At 34.5% G+C, this 19898-nt stretch overlaps 1 protein-coding gene across 2 annotated transcripts; it reads left to right on the forward strand.

The window, feature by feature from the left end:
* Positions 1-363: 363 nt before the first annotated feature.
* Positions 364-8906, forward strand: LOC18443742 (translocase of chloroplast 90, chloroplastic). Of its 2 annotated transcripts, none has more exons than XM_020673184.2 (3): positions 364-744; positions 2391-2567; positions 6370-8906. In XM_020673184.2, exons 2-3 carry the CDS (start codon positions 2447-2449, stop codon positions 8613-8615), a joined length of 2367 nt encoding a protein of 788 aa, XP_020528843.2. In that variant the 5' UTR covers positions 364-744; positions 2391-2446; the 3' UTR covers positions 8616-8906. The 2 variants fall into 2 exon arrangements, with proteins under 2 accessions (XP_020528843.2, XP_006853986.2); XM_006853924.4 differs by having other exon boundaries at positions 6376-8906.
* The last annotated feature ends 10992 nt before the right edge of the window (positions 8907-19898 follow it).

Here is a 19898-nt window from a genome sequence, read left to right on the forward strand (position 1 = left end):
CTCAATATTCATAAATTGATGAAAAAAATAAAAGTTAATAATGTAGTACCCTCATTTCTTATTGAATTCCTAAAAAACAATATTTATAATGAATTTTAATAATTTTTTCAAATTTTTTTAAAGCTCTAATCCGATCGATTCAGCCTATTTTCGATCTGAATCGTCGATTCACCGATTCGAATCGATTTTTAATGTGTCTTCCCCGGGTCGCCTATCCACTTTTTAAACCATTGGATTTCGATTTTTAAGGGCCCTCGCCGGGTCACCAATTCACTTTATAAACCATTGGACTATAGTATGCTTACTATGGTACTCCATAACTATGACTCGTAGAAAGGAGGCTCGTAGAAATGTGGGTTTCATATCTCTGTGATTACGATTCAGATAGATAAGGAGGAGGAAGGTAGAGAAGAAAATAGGACTGGGCTCATAGCCTTTATCGAGAGAGAAAATGGAAGAAGGAAGAAGAAAGACGTCATGGCCTACACGAACCCTAATGGAAGAGGCCTAACTGATTTTTAGAGAGAGACAAGGAAGATGGGATGCTGAATTGGGATAGTTCGAAGAGGGGTTTTCTCTGATTTGGGATGTTGTTTGAGAGAAAGCCCTAACTATATTGATTTGTGAAGAAGCCCTAACTGATTTTGACGCAGAGAAAAGGAAGAGGGTTTTTCATTTTATTGGGGAAACAACCAGCAGAGCTGAAGGATTAGGTTTGAGGAATTAATCCTTACAATTGCTCCTGTAAGTTTACAATCTACACTATATTGTTTATCTTTGTTATCACATAATCCAAAGTAAAATATTGATTACTTGGTCCTGTAGTCACACTCTCTGCTTCTCATTCATCAGTAAAAGACTATGTTTTGAGCTTTAATTTGTGCCATAAGCAGTATTTTTATAAAACAATTATCACAAATAATCGCAGAAATCTGCATGTATATGATTTTCTTTACACATGATTTACTTTACAAAATGATTTGCTATGAACAGTATTTCATTTACACAATGATTTTCCATAATAACAACTGAAATCTGCATCTATTTGTTTAAGTTTTTTAAAAAAGAGGAAAAAAATTCATACCTTGAATCTGCAACTGTGGCTTTGAAGAACACAGTGGGGATAAAAATTTATATTTTAAGTTTTTTTTGAAATAATATTTCTTTTTCAAGAGCATGAAAGTAGCAATGACTCCAATACACAAAACAGGAAAAAAAAAAATCTCTTTCAAAAAAATGATGGGTAAAAAAGATACGATTTGTTTGCCTGATTTAAATTGTATTATGAAAAAAACACGTTTTAAACGTTTTTATGAAAACTACATGATTTTCCCGACCTTTCCAAAAAGTCTGTTTAAAACTGCTTCCATAAGAACTCCGATTTTTCGAAAGAATCCCCAATTAAACGAACGATTCACTAGCTATGGCTGTGCCACCACAACCCCAATCCCTCTCTCACTTGTCACTACCGCTCTCTCTCTCTCTCGCTCTCTCCAAGCTATGTCGAGCGGATTCTACGTTTACCTAGGTTTTAATGGAGTTATTTTTGTAAAGAGAGAATGTGGGTTTCGGGGTTCACTCTATCTAACCTTGACAATTTTTCATAATTATAATTGTCAAGTCCGATGATCAATTTGAAGGTTTTCGATGGAAAAATTACTATTTATAGTGAATTTTTATGTGTGGCTTTACTTATAGGAAAATGGTTTGATAGGGATGCAGCCCTATCAAAATAAGTAAACCCTCAACTCAAAACTCATTCAACATTGCCACTCTAGCTTTGAAAAATATTCAAATTAATCATCTCCGCTTTGACCACTATGGTTGTAAAAAATTAGCATGAAAAATAGTACATATTGTAACAAATTATCTAAACTGATCATTTCACCTTAAAAATATATGTTTACGGATCAACAAGATCTGTATCATTTTTTAGCTTCAAATTTCGTAGTTGGTGTTGAAAATTGATTTTAAACTATCATCAAGATTTTCGATTGTCCAAACTGCTTTTCATATAGGGATTCAAAGTGAGCCTTTATTTTATTTTCACAAAACCTATGCCTTATAGAAACTCCATCTTTAGTCCTGCAGCCCTATCAAAATATATTCCAATGTTTTAAACTTGAAGGGTTGAAACCTGAAACTGTTGAATAACTCATTTGTGTTCGGGATAATCCCTCCAAAAACATTTGGACGGTCAGGAGTCCTCCTCCAAACCCCCGCCCCATGTCCTTGCATTTTATGCTTCCCACTCTGCTCTTGCTCTCTCTACTTTCCCTCTCTTGTTCTGAGATCTCTATTCTCTAAAGTGGGAGAGGAAGAAGAAGAAGATATGCAAGAATAAATCGTATTCTCGAAGAGACTACTGATGTTTTCCTCTTGAAAAGCAGATGACGAGGGATTTTTAAGTCAATAGTTAGAGAGATAAAGGGGTTTCCATTTGACGATGAAGACCTTTAAGGATTGGATTTCGTGGAAATCTTTGCTCTCTGCAAGACCACTTTCAGGCAGCGATAGCTTCCTTGAAGAGGACGAGACCCGTAGGCACGAAGATGTCGATGTTGCAGGTCTGATTTTTTTACTACCGTTTTCTATTGCTTGCTAAATAGATTTCGAATTGAGATTATGAGAAAACCCATGTTTAGTTTGTTCTTTTTTTAAAGTGGGGTTGGAACCTTATGGATTAGAGCTTTGTCTGTTGCGCCCTAATTACAGAACGAATAACCCAATGCTCAACCTAATTTTAGCCTCCATTTCAATTCTTACTTCTGTTTTTTGTTTATCTGATTGGTTATCTGCCATTGGTTTTGGTGAATTATAGTCTAGAAAGACTGAGACGTCAGTATTCATTTTTTTTTCTGGTTTCCGGTTCTGTGGCGATGTGTGAGTTTTCTTTGGTTCCTTATCAGCTAAGGAGGTAATTGGTTTTCTTGGCTTATGCATGATTTGATTTTCTCTCGACATTTGGCTCGTCTTGTACTTTGCCTTGACACTCATGTTTAGCATAAAAAAGGGGGTAGAAGAAAAAAAAAAAGGGCATTGGATGAACTTCAATGTTTTATAGGTTCAACTTCTGAGGTAGTTATATGTTTGTTTTTACTTATATCCATATGTTGAGGAAGAAAATGCAGCAGCTGTTCCTTTTGTTGAAGAAGGGGTAGATAGGATAACTTTGTTTGTTTCATCACTCTTTATGGAACATTAGCTGTTACCATGGCACTAGAAGTTTCAAAAAAAAAAGGGAGAGAGGTCACCATGACACTCTTGGTACCTGTACTGATTGTAACACGTTTTTGGATTTAACAAAAGCTTTGTTAATAATTAGAAATAAAAAGGAAAAATTCTTGTTAGTGTAAAGTCGATAAGTTACACAAGATTTGAAACAGTGTTAAGGGACTTAGGTCAAGCGACTCGAACTCGCTTCTTGCTGAGCCCAGTATTCGGGTAAAACTCGCGGTTAAATTGTAAAAGCCAATATTTGAATATTTTATACGTAATTTTAATTTTTGATGATGATTTTGGGTGTTCTTGTCATGTGCCCTATTTTATATTTTTCTTTTTGGATATTTTTAAAATCTCTTTGATTTTTACTATTTTATTTTATTTTATTTTATTTTTAATTGTTTTTTTCTTTTGCAAGGTTTTCTTGAAAAATAATCGTTGTCCTTTCTTGAATAAGTTAATCTATTTTGTTCTAACAAACTCAAGTTATCTTCGAAATCTTTGAAAATATTTTCTTGAGAGAAAGTTTACTGGAATCATCCACTCTAGGTAGCGATTCCAAGTTTCCTTGTAAGAATCACCGTAGAACTCGACACAGAAGTTAGGAGTCACGATTCCACGTTTTTGAATCTCATTTTGATGTCCTTGGAATCGAGATTCCAGCCCATCAAATTTTGTGATTCGCAGGTGCATAAGACTTTGATTCAACTTATATAAGGCCTTGCCAATTTTTAGGAATAGCGATTAGAGATATTCGGAATCTAGATCCACATTCATAAAAAAAAATCAAAATGTTTGCTAAAATTCTATGGAATGCTTGAAATTTTTAAATATTATTTGAAATGTTTTGGTAGGTAAAATTTATTAGTAATTAATATATGATGGTATCTAAAAACTCTATGGGTGTCAACAAACTCTAGTTTACATCATTCCTAAATTTGGAGAATTTGTAACAAATGTCTTATTTTTCAAAAATGTATTATTAATAAATAAAGTAATTTTATTTTATTAACTATAAGAACGCACTTAATTAAGGGTACTCAACCTTTTTTCTAATATTTGTGGAGAATTATGATAAGGGACTCAATATATCGACTCCAATGCTTGGGGTGGACACTCAACGACATCAATTCTAATAAAAAAGGAGTCTTCGGTAAGTGTACTCAATATATAGAATCTAATACTAAGGAATTCTTGCTTATAGAAAAATTAAAACCTTAAATGTTTTGCGTTTTGGAACTCGTTCCTTGATAATTTCTGGCTTGGTTCCCAATGATTTGGGGTGTGATTCCCGTAAGTTAGGAATCTTGATTTCAAGTTTATGAGACCGCAATTCCAACAAGGTAGGAATCTTGATTCCTATTGAATTGGAGCACGATTCCCAAATGATTGGAATCGCGCTTCATGCGATATGCATTGTATGAGCAGCGATTCTGACTATGGGCATCATCTAGCTACCTGTGATTCTGTGATTATTCTGTGATTCTGATTCATGAAATGATTCGGTATTGCAGAAGTTTCCAACAACTATAAACATAACTAGGATTTATTGGGAAAAGGCTATGATGATGATGATAAAAATAACTACGATTTGTGTATCGCATGTGAGTCCATGATCAGTGGAACTCATACGGTCCCACTTGATGATGATGTGACCACATGTGAGTCTAAAAATGTCTCTCGTGTGTCCTACTCATGCTAGAAGCCAAAAAATAGCGAATAAAATATGCAGAGGACAAAACAGACCATTTAATTCCAAAATGGTTATCTGGTCAATTAAAAATATACTTTTACTTGTGTCCTCCACTATTTCAAGGGTATAAAAAATATTGTTTTAATCTCAATATTTGGAAGAGAAATTCTCAACTTACCTCTTTAAAGACAAATATAATGCTCTTAAAATAAATTATTGGAAACCTTGAAGGAGTAGACATGTCGTGGGGTAATGCATCAACTTATAACTAGGCACTCCATTTTTCAAACTAATCCAACATGGCCCATGAACCTGATTGGTCCATGAATGTTAAGCCAATGAGTAGATTATGGTCATATGGATTATTGGTGTCCCCCAAGGACAAAAGATGTCAGTCCTAGACATGTGCACAGAGACCAACACTTCCACTAAAATTAGAGTTTCTCTTTATCTTTTATTAATAAGAATTTGGTTTACAAGGATTAATGCATGAGCTAAGGCCTTTAATGGCCAGAAAATCCCAACGATTGTTTATCTCATGGCTTTGTCAATTGATATCTTTGCATGGCTAGGTTGCTACCCACTCCTTAGTGATTGGTAAAATTTTATTGCACCCTAAGCTGCTGCATTGGATTTTATGCCAACCAATCATGTAATAATTTAGAAGGTTGGAAATGTCCATCAGGAAACATGGAAGTATTCTTTACTACTACATGTTAGAACTAATTATGAGTATTTTATACTGATGCTCTCAGAAATCTATTGAAACGTTCATAAACGTTCATTGAATCTGATAGGTTAAGATATTGAATTTCTATTTATGTTAATGAATGTCTTACTAGTGCTAATGTGTTATATGCAATCACATGTCGTTTCTTCCTGTAATGATTTCAACCTCATTGTGGTCTCCATAATGCTTAGCATCTTCATCTTGTACTATAATTTCTCTGATATATATAGTGGGGAAATATGTATGTCATTCATCAACAAAAAAACAATTTTGGTGAATGAAGATATGCATATGGTAAGTCCTTATAATGGCTTCTCAAGTATCATCTATCGGGAAATGAAAAAAAAAAAAACTCAAGGAGTGTTCTGCAGTCCCTTCCATAGGCTCTTGATTACATGCCCAAATTTCTTGGAACTTTTCCTTTATGTGAGAATGAAAGTATTTAGATGGTATGTGAGAAACAACTGACCAGTGGGTTATGACTGACCATTGAAATGATGGACTGTGATGGCGAGAGAGTGGCGCCATTAGAACATGAGATTACCACTGTGGTCTATAACACTCTCTCACAATCAAACTCCATCATTTCAGTGGACTATGATGATCTAATGTATTATTGTTGTCTCATAGCCCATTGGATTATTTGATACTTTCCTTTCTGTAAATTAGAGTCTCTGATATGATCTTGCTTTGTTTTGAACTTATTTCTCATCGACTTTTTAAGCTTCAGGAACTCCCCCTGGTTCATCAGGGACTGCATCTACAACTTCTGCTTGTCCTGCTAATGGCATCCAATCCAGCGCATCTTGCCCCTATTTTCCACCTGTGGTGATGGAGGATTGTCATTCTTCCCCCCACTATCCTGATGGTAAAAGCAGTGACATATTGGAAAAACTTGATGCACTTCAAGTAAACTTTTTGCGCCTTGTTCATAGACTGGGGCAATCATCACAGAATCTTGTGGTTGCACAGGTCTTGTACAGATTAGAACTCACTAAGCAAATAAGAGCCAGTGATTCCAATGCCCGAAGTGTTGGTCTTAGCATAGATAGAGTTAAAACAATAGCAAGGGAGCAAGAGACAGCTGGACAAGGTGGCAGTGAGCTAGACTTTTCTATTAACGTTCTTCTTTTGGGAAAAACAGGGGTTGGCAAGAGTGCAACTATAAATTCCATTTTCAATCAAGCAAAGGTATTTACTGATGCTTTCCAGCCTGCCACCGAAGAGATTCAAGAAATAATTGGCACTGTTATGGGTGTTAAGGTTAAGGTTATCGATACCCCCGGTCTTCTTCCTTCACCTTCTGACCAACGACTAAATCGTAGAAACATGCATACTGTGAAAAGGTTCATTAGAAATTCACCGCCAGATATTGTTCTCTATTTCGATCGGCTCGATGTTATAAACATGGGTTACAGTGACGTCCCTTTACTCAAGCTTATCACAGAGACTTTTGGGTCTGCTATTTGGTTCAATACTATCATTGTTTTAACCCATTCTTCGTCAGCTCTTCCGGAAGGACCAGATGGGACTTCATTAGGTTACGAAGCATTTGTTACCCAGTGCAAGAATATAATGCAGCATCATATACACCAAGCTGCAGCTGACATGAGGCTCAGGAATCCCTTGTTACTTGTAGAGAATCATCCTCTGTGTATAAGAAATAGGGAAAGGGAGAAAGTTCTCCCAAATGGTCAAGCTTGGAGGTCCCAATTCTTGCTTTTATGCATCTCCTCTAAGGTCTTAAACGATGCAAATGCCCTATTGAAGTTTCAAGATGTTGTTCATGGGAAGCAAAACAATCAGAGACGGCCATCTTTGCCTCATCTCCTCTCATTCTTTCTTCAACCCTGTTCTGCACCAAATGCATCCGATTTAATGTTGATTGATGAAGTGGGGGAAGAGGTGTCTTATTTGGAATCTGAAGATGAATATGATAAGTTACCTCCCATTCGCATTTTATCTAAAGGCCAGTTTAAAAGATTGAGCAAAGCCCAGAAGGAGGATTATCTAGATGAACTTGATTATCGAGAAACATTGTATCTGAAAAAGCAGTTGAAAGAAGAGCTTGGAAAATGCAGAGATGGCTCAAGTATCAATGACAAAGATGGGCACAATGAAGGCGAACCCCCTCCAGACACAGTACCTTTGCCAGATATGGCCATGCCGTTAAGTTTTGATTCGGCTTGCCCCACTTATAGATATCGCTCCCTTGAATATGGCAATAAGTGGCTTGTGAGGCCTGTTCTTGACCCACATGGATGGGATCAAGAAATTGGGTTCGATGGGGTAAATTTGGAGGCATCTTTTCCAATAGTAAAGAATCTCAATACCTCTCTAAACAGTCAATTGAGTAAGGACAAGCAAGACTGCAATTTTCAGATGGAGTGTGCAGCCACACACATTGACGAGAAAGGCCCCTCTTATTATACTGGCCTCGATGTTCAAAATCTTGGCAGAGGTCTCGCATGTACAGCTCGTGGGCACATGCAATTGAAAACCCATAAATATAATAAGGCTGGATGTGGGTTTTTGATGGGATCCATAGGGAGTAATGTATATGTTGGTGCAAAGCTTGAGGACACCATAGCTAAGAAGCGATGGAAGCTTGTAGTTGACACTGGGGGTATGGCAAGCCAAGGGGATATGACATTTGGGGGAAGATTAGAGGGATCGTTAAGGGGCAAAGACTATCCAGTTAGAAGGGATCAAGCAAGTGTCTCTCTTACCATGCTTTCGTGCAACAAAGAGGTGCTTCTTGAAGGCGGCCTATTGGTCCGATTTCGGCCAGCTCGTGGTACTAATATGGCTATACAAGCAAATGTGAATCACAAGAAAAGTGGTCAGATTTGCATAAAGGCCAATAGCTCTGAACACATTCAGATTGCATTGATTGCTATTATTCCAATTGTAAGGGCTCTTTTTAGAAGAAGAGCGATACAGCATGATCCTCCTGTAACTGATCGATGAGCTTTTTTGGGGCTACTAATTTGTGCTTTTCTATTGTGAGGGCTTCATTTAAGACATTTCCATCCTGTATTTGTGTTTCTTCTGGAGTAATTACCCTGTGAAGCGGCGGTTTGGATTAAATAAAGATGGCATTCTGCAGCAGTAAATGTGGGCAGCAGAATAGACTTAGAAATGTATATAGCAAGTTATGGTTAGCCAAACAAAAAAGTTGTGCTCCAATTGTTGAGAATGAATGACTCGGGGAACTTTGTGGTATGAAATGATAATTACATTGGCCAAAGTTCATGCACAGTTAATCGTGTACCGCAATTGTCCTTTGGCTGGTCATAAATACAGTATCTTGGCATTAATTTGGTATTCTTTTCCCTTTGTGAAAACCCTGATGGATGAAGATCAAATAGCTTTTGCCTTCAAAATTTTGGTACGAGTTTCATGGAAGAAGCATCATCTTCGTGATCACAATTACTACTTAAAAAATTGTGGTCATATTCAGAAGGGTCTGGTTTTGGTGAAGTTCGGGTTCACTCTGGCTGCTACAACCACACCTCAAACCCTAGTTTTTTGATGGATTAAGGACCTCAAAAACTTTCCAAACAACTTTTTAAGTCAACTTTTTGTAACTGGGAGGTTTCTTTGGAGTGGCTGAAAGGATCTAGATTTGACCAACCTAGTGTTCGTGTCCGTGGAAATGGACTATCCAAATCAAATGGTGAGATGGCAATCAAGATGAAACATTTTTAAGGTTCTTAACTCCTTTCTTTGAAATTGTTTTCGGAGCATGGGAGAATGGATTTGCAGTATTTTGGGTAGCTACTCATCCAAAATCCTAGCCAAATGAAGTTCTTATGGGTACCCTTGCACTTTTACAAAAAATCGTTCAGTTTCTGAAATAGGTCTTGGATAAAATATTTGTGCAATGTGCATAAATTTGCAAATAACTAACACTCTGTTAGTGTGAAATTGAATGGTATAATGGAATGGAAACGCCTGCTAATTGTGTTATTTCGTTTTCTATTTTCTTGTTAGAATAAGGCCAGAAATTTGTGACTTTGAATGAAGTAGCAATGACAGCTCAAATACACATTACTTGCAAACTTAGAAGATTTGTATTTCACACTCAAATATATTTGGGAGAAGTTTATAAGGAACCTAGGCTCTAAACAATCAAATCATATCCTACCTCAAAACGTTCACTAGAAGATGTTGTTTTGATGTATACATATCATCAAATTGATCATCTTGACATCAAGATTCATGGACATGAGAATAAAATGGATTTTAAGTTTTGAAAATAGTGCATCTTGTAAAGCATTTTTGGATCGTCAATTTTTAAGATTTTTAAGTTTCTATAGATTTGCTCGATCTACATTATTTTTTAAGTTTTTATAAATTTGCTCGATCTACATTATTTTTTAATCTTTAAATATTATAACTAAATATGAAAATACAATTTAAGGCTATCACAAAACATTCCAGTATCGAAACCATATTTTTCGACATTATTTGAAGGTGGGTATATATAGGGTGCGGTTTGTATAGAGCTGAGGCTCTAAATATATTTTTATCTTTAGTTATATAATTTAAAGCTTCAAAAGTGTAGATCGAGTGGATGAAAACTTGAAAATTTTAAAAATTGATGGTCCAAAATTTTTTTCTTTTTTATGAGTTACTTTTAAAATATTTTTATTGAATGTCTCTTGATGAGAAGGGTAAAAGCCATTCACCTAGAAAATTCGTTTGGAACACAAGATCAACTTCATCAATTCCCGTGCTCTAACCTTCTTTTTAAGGACAAGTAGTTAACTCCCCAAGAGTACCAAGTTTTGCAGGGCGATGGAGTTGGACTGTATATGACAGTGCTTTCTAGAACTAACTAGCAGGGATGGAGTTGGATACATCCCAAAGACCTAGTACTTTCTAGAATTATCGAGCAAACTTTTTTAAGGAGCCCTTTCTTTAACAGTTACTATGAATTTCATTCACTAGAAGAAGATTACAAGGAAGGATCAAAAAAAAAGGGGCGGAACTACCAACAATGATTGGTGTACACCACCTTTTGCTAATACATCAACTTCAGCATTAGCCTCCCTAAAATAATAAGCTAACTCAAAAGATCCACTAGTTAAACAAAAATAATTTCATAAAAAAAAAATGATATTTAATCCCCACTGTGGTTTCGATTCTCCTTTTGCACAAACAATGGCATTGCTTAAATCACCTTCAATCATCTTGTGGCCATCAAGATTTTTTTATTAACTTTAGAACTTCCTATAGAGTTCTTGCCTCAGTTTCATTCACTGTTGTGTTCTCATATGGCCTCGAATAGGTGTAGATGTAGTTACATATATGATCTCCAATGATTTCACTACAGTGCTTGGGTTCCCATACGAGCTCCCATCAAATTTTAATTTCACACAGTTTTAGGTGGAGGAGACCGATTTACTGTACTTGCTCATGTACAAATATTTAGCTTAATAACGTCAGTTGGGTTCTAAAAAATCTATGATTTGGTAACAAACTTGCCATCCTTTTGAATTGAAAACCATTATGAACATCAGATTGTGCACCTTCAAATGTTCTCTTATTTCTCTCTCGTCAAATGTTCCATAAGGTCCTAGCCCATAAAGCCACAATACAACTCCAATCTCTAACAACCCAGAATGCATCCATTGTTCAAGGATCAACTTTGTGGTATGTGGGATCAAGATGTGTAAATTCAGCATTCTCCTGCACCAGTCCCATAGATGTTGAGTAAAAGGGCAATGTAATAGAAGGTGGTCCACACATTCGTTCTCTCAGGCAGAGTCGACAAACATTAACTATTATTGTCCCCCTCTTCTGGAGGCTGTCTACAGTAGGCAACTTCTTTAGACATGCCACCTACAAGAATAATTGGATCTTTAATGGCACTATCAACTTTCAAACTTTGGCACACCAGACAGTCATCTTTGGCAGGTGCAACAGATCTTTATGGAGGTCCTATATGACCCAGTTAACCCTATCTTATAGAGAGCTTAGTTATGGTAAAGGTTTTTATACTTCTCCTACTGCATATAAAATAGATGCTTCTCCACCCATCCAGCTGCACAATTTAGACGAAGTGAGCCATTGACTGTTTGATCTATACATCTGACGTCTCAAAGTATTTAATTTAATTTTTTTTTATAAATTGTATGAATATGAAATTTGGTACATGTCATCATATCAGTGGGGTGCACCTAAAAAATATATTTTTGATAAAATATAATGATTAAAATACCCCTTGAAACTTTCAAAGGTATTTTGGTCATTTTATTCATTAATATTACTTTTATTTTTTTTTTATAGGTACGCTTTTAAGAGAAAAGTGGAGCCCAAAATTTGGTGTCAAAACAGTTAATAAAAAAATAAAAAATAAAAAAATATTGTAGAGATATGATATTGTGATTGGGGCCATCTCAACCATCCATTCATAATGGACAGTTGGATAAGGGGAAGAATATTAGTTTTAGGGAAAATTGCAAATACTCTCCTCCCAAATTGAACTTTCTTAGCAACCTCCTACCAACCAAATTTGTTTTCGTAACTTTTACCCTAAAATCTATTTTTCTTGCAAATACCCCCCAACTCAAAAGTCATAGTTATTTGGACCAAAACAACCTTGTCCATACAAGCTCGCATCACATCCCTGTAGTATATGCAATGACCAAAAGTTAACTGCCAGACCGCAGTAAAAAGCTGCTAGACCGGTACAATAAAGCCACTACCGGGCCCCAATGCGTAGCTGCCGGACCACGTGAACAATATGTCGGATCGCAGGAAACAACTACTAGACTGAGGTAAAACAGTGTCAGACAGATATAACTTTGTCTTGGACCGAGGTAAAATAACCGTCAGACCACGTTTCATATTTGTCAGACCGAGGGCACCTTATGCCTGATCACATGCATACTATGCCGGCAGAGAGTACAATGTAGGACTAGCAATTGGAAGTGCCAGACCGCCTTTCTTGTTGCCGGATAGGAAAGAGGAGAGAGAGGCGTTTTAATTAAAGACATGGCATTTTGGTATTTATTTAACTTTTTTTTTTTTTTACTTGGGGGATATTTTATGAAAAAGTATGTTTTTAAGGTAAAAGTTGCGATAAAGAAGTTGGTTGGAAGGAGATTGTTAAGAAAGTTCAAATTGGAGGTATCCGCAATTTTCCCTATGTTTTATGCGCCTTTAGTTATTCCCACATTTGTCGTACATATATTAGCAGGTGGATCACAATATGAGAAAGAGGAGTTTACCCACTAAGGTTGAGAAAGATATTTTCTCTCAAACAGATTATTAGATGTATATAATATTTTTGGGGAAAATCCCAACAGGAACGTGTCGTGGAGTTTTCTCCCTTCCCTTTTATCTTATTTGTAACGGCTTCATGGGGATGGTAGTTCATGAACCCATAATTCTGTTCGACTAGGTTGTTTGTTGACGAATGCTAATATCACACTTGGCCCCTCATTGGCCGGAATTAGGACCCATTTGGATTTGGATATGGATCTAAAATTTGGATCTGGGTGCATGTGGATTTGATCCAAATCTGGATCAAGATTCAACTCGATTTTTTTAAATAGGATATTTTTATTTTATATGTATACTTTTATATATATATATATATATATATATAGTAATCCGGATCCGGATCCGATGCATACTATTTGGATCCAACCAGATCCAGACCTGATCCAACCCGTTCTTACCCCTAAGTATCTAAACCTCAAGGTATATGTACATGAAAAAAAAAGGAAATTCATTTCAAGTCCTGAAGTAGTACATCGTATAACATATATTATTTTGACCGTCCATTTTAAATATTGTTCAATATTTATATATTTGTTTATTGACATCATTTATAGAGCTCTAAATTTTATTAAGGGTAGAAAAAAGATTTTTGGATCATATCTTGTTGCTCAGGACTTGAAAAGAGTCAGGTTGACCATAACCAACCCTAACTACCCCTGTCTACTGTAAGCTCTAAATTATATGAGTGGGGTTGGTTATTTGATGGTTTGAAGGGGCTAGAAGAACAATTGAAAAAGAATTTAAGAAAAATTATGTTAAAAAATGGCCATGTTTAAGAGAATTACGTTTTCGTCCCAAAGTTTGATAATTTACACAAGTACCCTTTTCGTGGTTTACTTTTATTCTAGTTTCGGCCCTAGATTGATGTTGATCATATTTTATTTAGTTTTTATTTATTTTTATGATTTTTAGTGCATTTTGATGCTCCAAATATCAGACTAATCTATTTCTAGAGTGATCCAATATGAAAAGCTTTGGCCCATCTCATACTTAAACTTTCTTTTGAGGCATATTGTTTCTATGTCTCCAATATAATGTTTCTTTTGAGGCATACTTTAACTTTCTTTTGAGGCATGCTTTTGAAATATAAAATAAAATAAAATTAGGCTGGTCAGATATCTGTATAACCAGACCAGCCCACAGTAAAAAAAAAATGCGTTCGCCAAATTTTTTTATAAAAAAAAAAATACTAAACGGCCTTTTTTGGTTAAATGATTGTTTTTACCAAACTCATGTAAAAACTATTCTACCAAAGTCCGATGGTAAATTTTTTCAACCTGTCCAATTGTCAAAGTCACCAAAAAAAAATATATGAATTTTTATGAGGAAGGCGAAGTAAGATCACGTCTGAAAGCTGTGCATATTAGTTACAACCATCCAATGCAGCGATGAACGGTGATGGAAAGAAATTGGGATGCATTCTCTTCATCCCCATCCATCAATCTATTGACTGGTCTAATGTTAAAGATATCAAATGGGACACTTTTTTTCCTTCTTTTTTTTTTTGTCATTTTAAATATAGCTTAATTTTGAAGACATCGGAATGCAATACTTCAAAGAAAAATACTACTTATGGGGTTGTCCAATATTTCTAATATTGGGCCACCCCATAATGGATCAGTTAGATATTTTGGGCATCAGATTGCCCCTGAAAATATAAAAATAAAAAATAAGAAAATATAGTATGATGTTTGTAATAACATATCAAGTGCAAAATTGGAATACAAATATTTTAATAAAAAATAACCTTTGCATAGAATTACTGAAATTTGATACCAAAATATAATTTTAATAAATAATAATCCATATGTTCCCAATCTTTTCAAGAAATGGGCAAAGAAAACGCCTAAAAGGATATAGATGAGTGGTAAGACATGGAACAATGTGTGAAAAATCGAGCGGTTAAATTCTAACTTCTTGGTTAGATCAGAACTGGTCGGCCAATTTTAGTTAATCTATTGGGTATTTAAAAATTTCAAATAAATATATATAAAATCTTTAAAAAATAAAGGATTTTATTTGTAATGTATTTTTAAATTTTCATCATTTTGGCCAAGACTGAAAATTGTTTTGGCCATTAGTATTTATTTTCATATTTTTTTATTTTACAAAAAAATTCAAAAATAGACCTGGGTACAAATCATTTCTTTAAAATCTATTTTTTTATTAATTTTCAACTTCATTTGGATGTGTTTTGTTTAATCATACTTTAAATATATTTTTTCATATTTTATTTATTTAATTAACGCTTTTTTACTGCCCGGTCAGGCCAGTTGAACCGACCAGTTTATCGGTTAGTATCGAATAACCGCTTCCGACCCCATGTCTGATTAATCATTCTAGTTCGATTTTTCCTACACTGACAAAGAAAAATAAAATTCAAAATGAACACATCTAAGGTAACTTAGAGATAGCTCCAATAGATAAGGAGATGAGAAAATGTAGACTCATACAACTCGCCACATGCAGCATCCACTAAAGATAACACCAATTAAATGGGGCTATATAATTCAAATGGACTGCTCTAAGGGCAAAGAGAAAGCCTAAGGATATTGATGGGAAGTAATGAAAAGGCATATGATGAGCTAAGCTATAGATTAAATAAGAATATGGCCCTCGATAAAGCCGAACGACCTAACATATTCCTATTACATTTCGACGCCAATGAGATGAGATGGAGTTAATGAAGATGACGACGACAACCACCTAATCTTTTGAAAAGTTCAAGAGAAAGTAATCTTTGAAATACAAGAGTTTTATTAGTTGGCATATAACAAACAAATACAGGACCAGGAAACGCAGTGTGGAATATCCGGACGACACGTTGGCCCCATCGTTTGGAGAAAGTTAATGGTGTCGGGGCTTTATTAGGTACCATTTATTAAGGGTAAATAGAGCCTAGGCTCTAAACAATCAAATTAGAGCCTACCTTCAAACATTATTGTAGTTTTAATATTAGAAATTATTGTGATAGCCTTAAAATATATTTTTATATTAACTTATAAAGTTTAAAGCTTCAAAAATAGAGTAGATCGACATATTTATGAAAATCTTGAAAATTAACGGTCCAAAAATGCGTCACAAAATACACTATTTTCAAAACTTGCGATCCATTTTTTTCTCATGTCCATAAATCTTTATGCCAAGATGATCAATTTGAATATATTTGGGCATCAAAAGAACCTCTTCTAATGAAATGTTTTTAGGTAGACTCAAATTTGATTGTTTAGAGCCTCGGCTCTATAAAAACTTTTTCCGACCTCATTTTTTTTTCTTAAAAAGAAGCTTATGCAAGGTGTCGGATTTTACTATATAAGTGAGGCATACTTTAGAGACGCATTGGAAAATAGGGGTGGCAATAGGTCGCGTTCAAAATTTTTAGCCATACCCGAACCCGTTCCTGAGTCTACCTGTCAAGTCCCGGATCTGGATGGATCCCTTGCCACCAGAACTATGAGTTTCTTTTTTTTTTTGTTTTTTTTTTTTTTGTCCTTTTTTTTACCATCATATATTTTATGACTATGAACTTCTTCTTTTTTTTGTCAATAATACTATAAATGTTGTCAATATTGTGACAATATGAACACCTAGTGTGTCCCAAAAGACACATAATTGCCATCATATGCCTTGTGACTATAGCTTCGGGTTGGGTCCAACTGTAACCGGACCTGAATAGTATTTGGGTCCAAAAGTTGGATCCATACCCAAACCCGAATAGTATTTGGGTCCAATATTTGAACCCATACCCGAACCCGAGGTCGGGTCCCGGGTCTGGTTGAGTCTATTGCTACCCTTATTGGAAAATATTGTTCAAGTGTTGGTAAACCCTATCTTGATCTAGAGGTTTATATATTGATAAAAAAATAAAGAAATAGAAATTTTAAAATATTACATCTTACAACATATTATCTAAAGGGTGCGGTTTGTATAGAGCCGAGGTTCTAAAGAATCAAAGTAAAGCGTACCTTCAAATAGTATCGAGAAATGTGGTTTCAATTCTAAAAATCTTTGTGATAGCCTTAAAATATATTTTTATCTTTAATTATAAAATTTAAAGCTTCAAAAATAGCGTAAATCGAACAGATCTATGAAAACTTGAAAATCGTGAAAATTGACAATCCAAAAATTCGTTACAAGATGCACTATTTCCAAAACTTGAAATCTATTTTTTCTTTTTCTCTTGCCCATGCATCTTGATTTTAAGAGGATATTTGGACATCAAAACAATCTCTTCAAGTGAAATTTTTGAGGTAGGCTCTCATTTGATTGTTTAGAGCCTTGGCTCTATATAAACTTTTTCCTTATCTAAACAACCATATTCACGATTTTCAAGTAGTTATTTATCTGTTTTATGTGCACCAATTTTTGGGCTTTACATTCAATAATTAGAAGCAGTAACATATTTTCAGATCATCGTAATAATTTCTAGAATCGAAACTGCATCTACCTACAGGGCCCTTAAATAATTTTATCTGGGGCGAAATCTACTTGTTAAATTTTATTGATCTAAAACTTTTGAATCCATCTAAAGTGACATTAAATAATTATTTAAAAAAATTGGATTTTGACTTATTCAACACCTAGATTTTACCAGTGTAGGGGTGGCAATGATGCGACCAAACCTGAAACCCGAAGAGTGGACCTAGCCTTGGGGCCGGGTATAGGTCCAAAATTTGGACCCGAATGTTATTTGGGTTCGGATCCGGGCCCCACCATACCCATACTTGAAGTCATAGGGTATATGATGTCAATCTTATGTCTTTAGGCTTGCGCTAGATGTTCACATTGTCACAATATTGGCAACATTTACAGTTTTATTGGCAAAAAAAAAAAAAAAACTCATAATCATAGGGTTTATCATGGTAAAAAAAAGACAAAAAAAAAATCATAGTCATAGGATGGCAATGGATCCGACTAGACCCAAGAAACAATAGGTGACCGGGACTCGACGGGTCTAGATATGGGTTCACCCAAATACTATTTGGATCTAGGTCCGGGTCTAGCTGGACCCGAGCTGTTGCCACCATGTGCGTGTGAACTGATCTTTCTTCAACCTTGAGGAGCTCTTTTTTTCTAGGAATGTGTAGATTGCATTTAAATTTTTTTTTTTTAAGAAGATATATCCTCAAATTTTACTTAAAAAAAAATCTTCATCTCGAAATCAAGTTTCTTAGTTTGACATGACATTATATATATGACAAAAAATTAATTTGGTATGACATTAAAGCTAAAAAATGCTACACCTTTTTTCTTGTAGGGAGCTGATAGTTATAAGTTGGATGATTGAGTGTGTTTCAATATTTAAGTTTATAATTTCTTTCTATTAATCTTATTCGATTGAAAATTTGGTTCATCTAAACTTTCAATAAGGGTGAATTTGCTAAAAATATAAAAAGATCTTTTTGAAATTAAGATGATCAAAGTGTTCCTAATCACTGGTATTTTGACCATTTTATTTATTTTTAATATTTCCCTATATTTTTAAGAGATGCGCCCTTGTTGAAAGAGCAAGGCTCGAATTTTCAAGTTAATTACATTTAAAAAAAATAAAATAAAATTTGAAGAGGAGACGTGCTCTTCAGATGTCCGATCATAGATTGTGAGTTAATAATGTTCCATTGTAGGAAAAATGCAATGCAAATTGTAGGTTATTCCAAAATAATTCAATGGGTTTGGCTTCATGAGTAAACAAACCCTTGACTCACAAAGTTATTATACTAAACCTTGGTTACGTTAAAACCCGGTTATTCAAAAAGATTGTTTAAAGGGTGTGGTTTCCTACAACTTTAAACAATCCAACAAAGGTGCACCTTCAAATTTTATCATAATATATAATTTTGATATAAAATGTTATTAGGATTGTCTCAAAATCTATTTTTATATCTAATTATAAAATTTTAAATTCTAAAAATGATTAAAATCAAGTAGACCTTAAAACATATGAAAACCATGAAAACGGATGGCGTAGATAATATATTGTAAGATGCACTATTTTTGAGATTCAAAATCCTTTTATTTTTCATAATCATACATCTCGATATCGAGATGATCAATCACACGGTTTTTCAACATTAAAACAAGCTTTTTCGATGGATTTTTGAGGTGCATCTGTAGTTCTACATTTTAAAGTTGCAACCTTATATAAACTTTTTCCTTGTTTAAATGACTTGTTTAAATGACTTTGAATAGTACCCAGTTTATGCAAATTTCATATTTGGATAGTCTTTTTAGATAAATAGGTTTGCTATTATTATTGAGTGCGGATTGTATTGAGCCGAGGCTCTAAACAATCACAGTAGAGCGCAACTTCAAATAGTATCGAGAAATGTAGTTTTATTATTAGAAATCTTTGTGATAGCCTTAAAAATTATTTTTATCTCTAATTATAAAATTTAAAGCTTAAAAAGTAGTGTAGATCGAGCATATCTATGAGAGCTTGAAAATTAACTGTCCAAAAATACATTACAATATGTATTAATTCCAAAACTTGAAATCCATGTTTTTCTAAAATCAAAGAAAGAGATTATTGAAGATTTTTCTGTGTGAACATCTAAGGGATCCTTCTTATTTTAGATAAGGTAAAGATGTAACCTTAAAATGTAGAACTACGGATGCACCTAAAAAATCCATCGAAAAATGTAGTTTTAATGTTGAAAAACCTTTTGATTGATCATCACGACATCGAAATGTATGACCATGAAAAATAAAAAGATTTTAAGTCTCAGAAATCTTGTATTTTACAATATATTATCTACACCGTCAATTTTCAAGATTTTCATATATTTATAGATCTACTTGATTTTAAGTATTTTTTAAATTAAAAATTTTATAATTAGATATAAAAATAGATTTTGAGATAATCCTAAGAACATTTTACATCTAAATTATATACCATGATAAAATTTGAAGGTGTACCGTACCTCTACAGCTACGGATGCATCGGTATGCCAACTGCAC

This window comes from Amborella trichopoda, chromosome 5, assembly GCF_054954075.1.
Source record: "Amborella trichopoda isolate Santa Cruz 75 chromosome 5, AtrichopodaSantaCruz75HAP2 v2.0, whole genome shotgun sequence".
NCBI classification, from domain to species: Eukaryota; Viridiplantae; Streptophyta; class Magnoliopsida; order Amborellales; family Amborellaceae; genus Amborella; species Amborella trichopoda.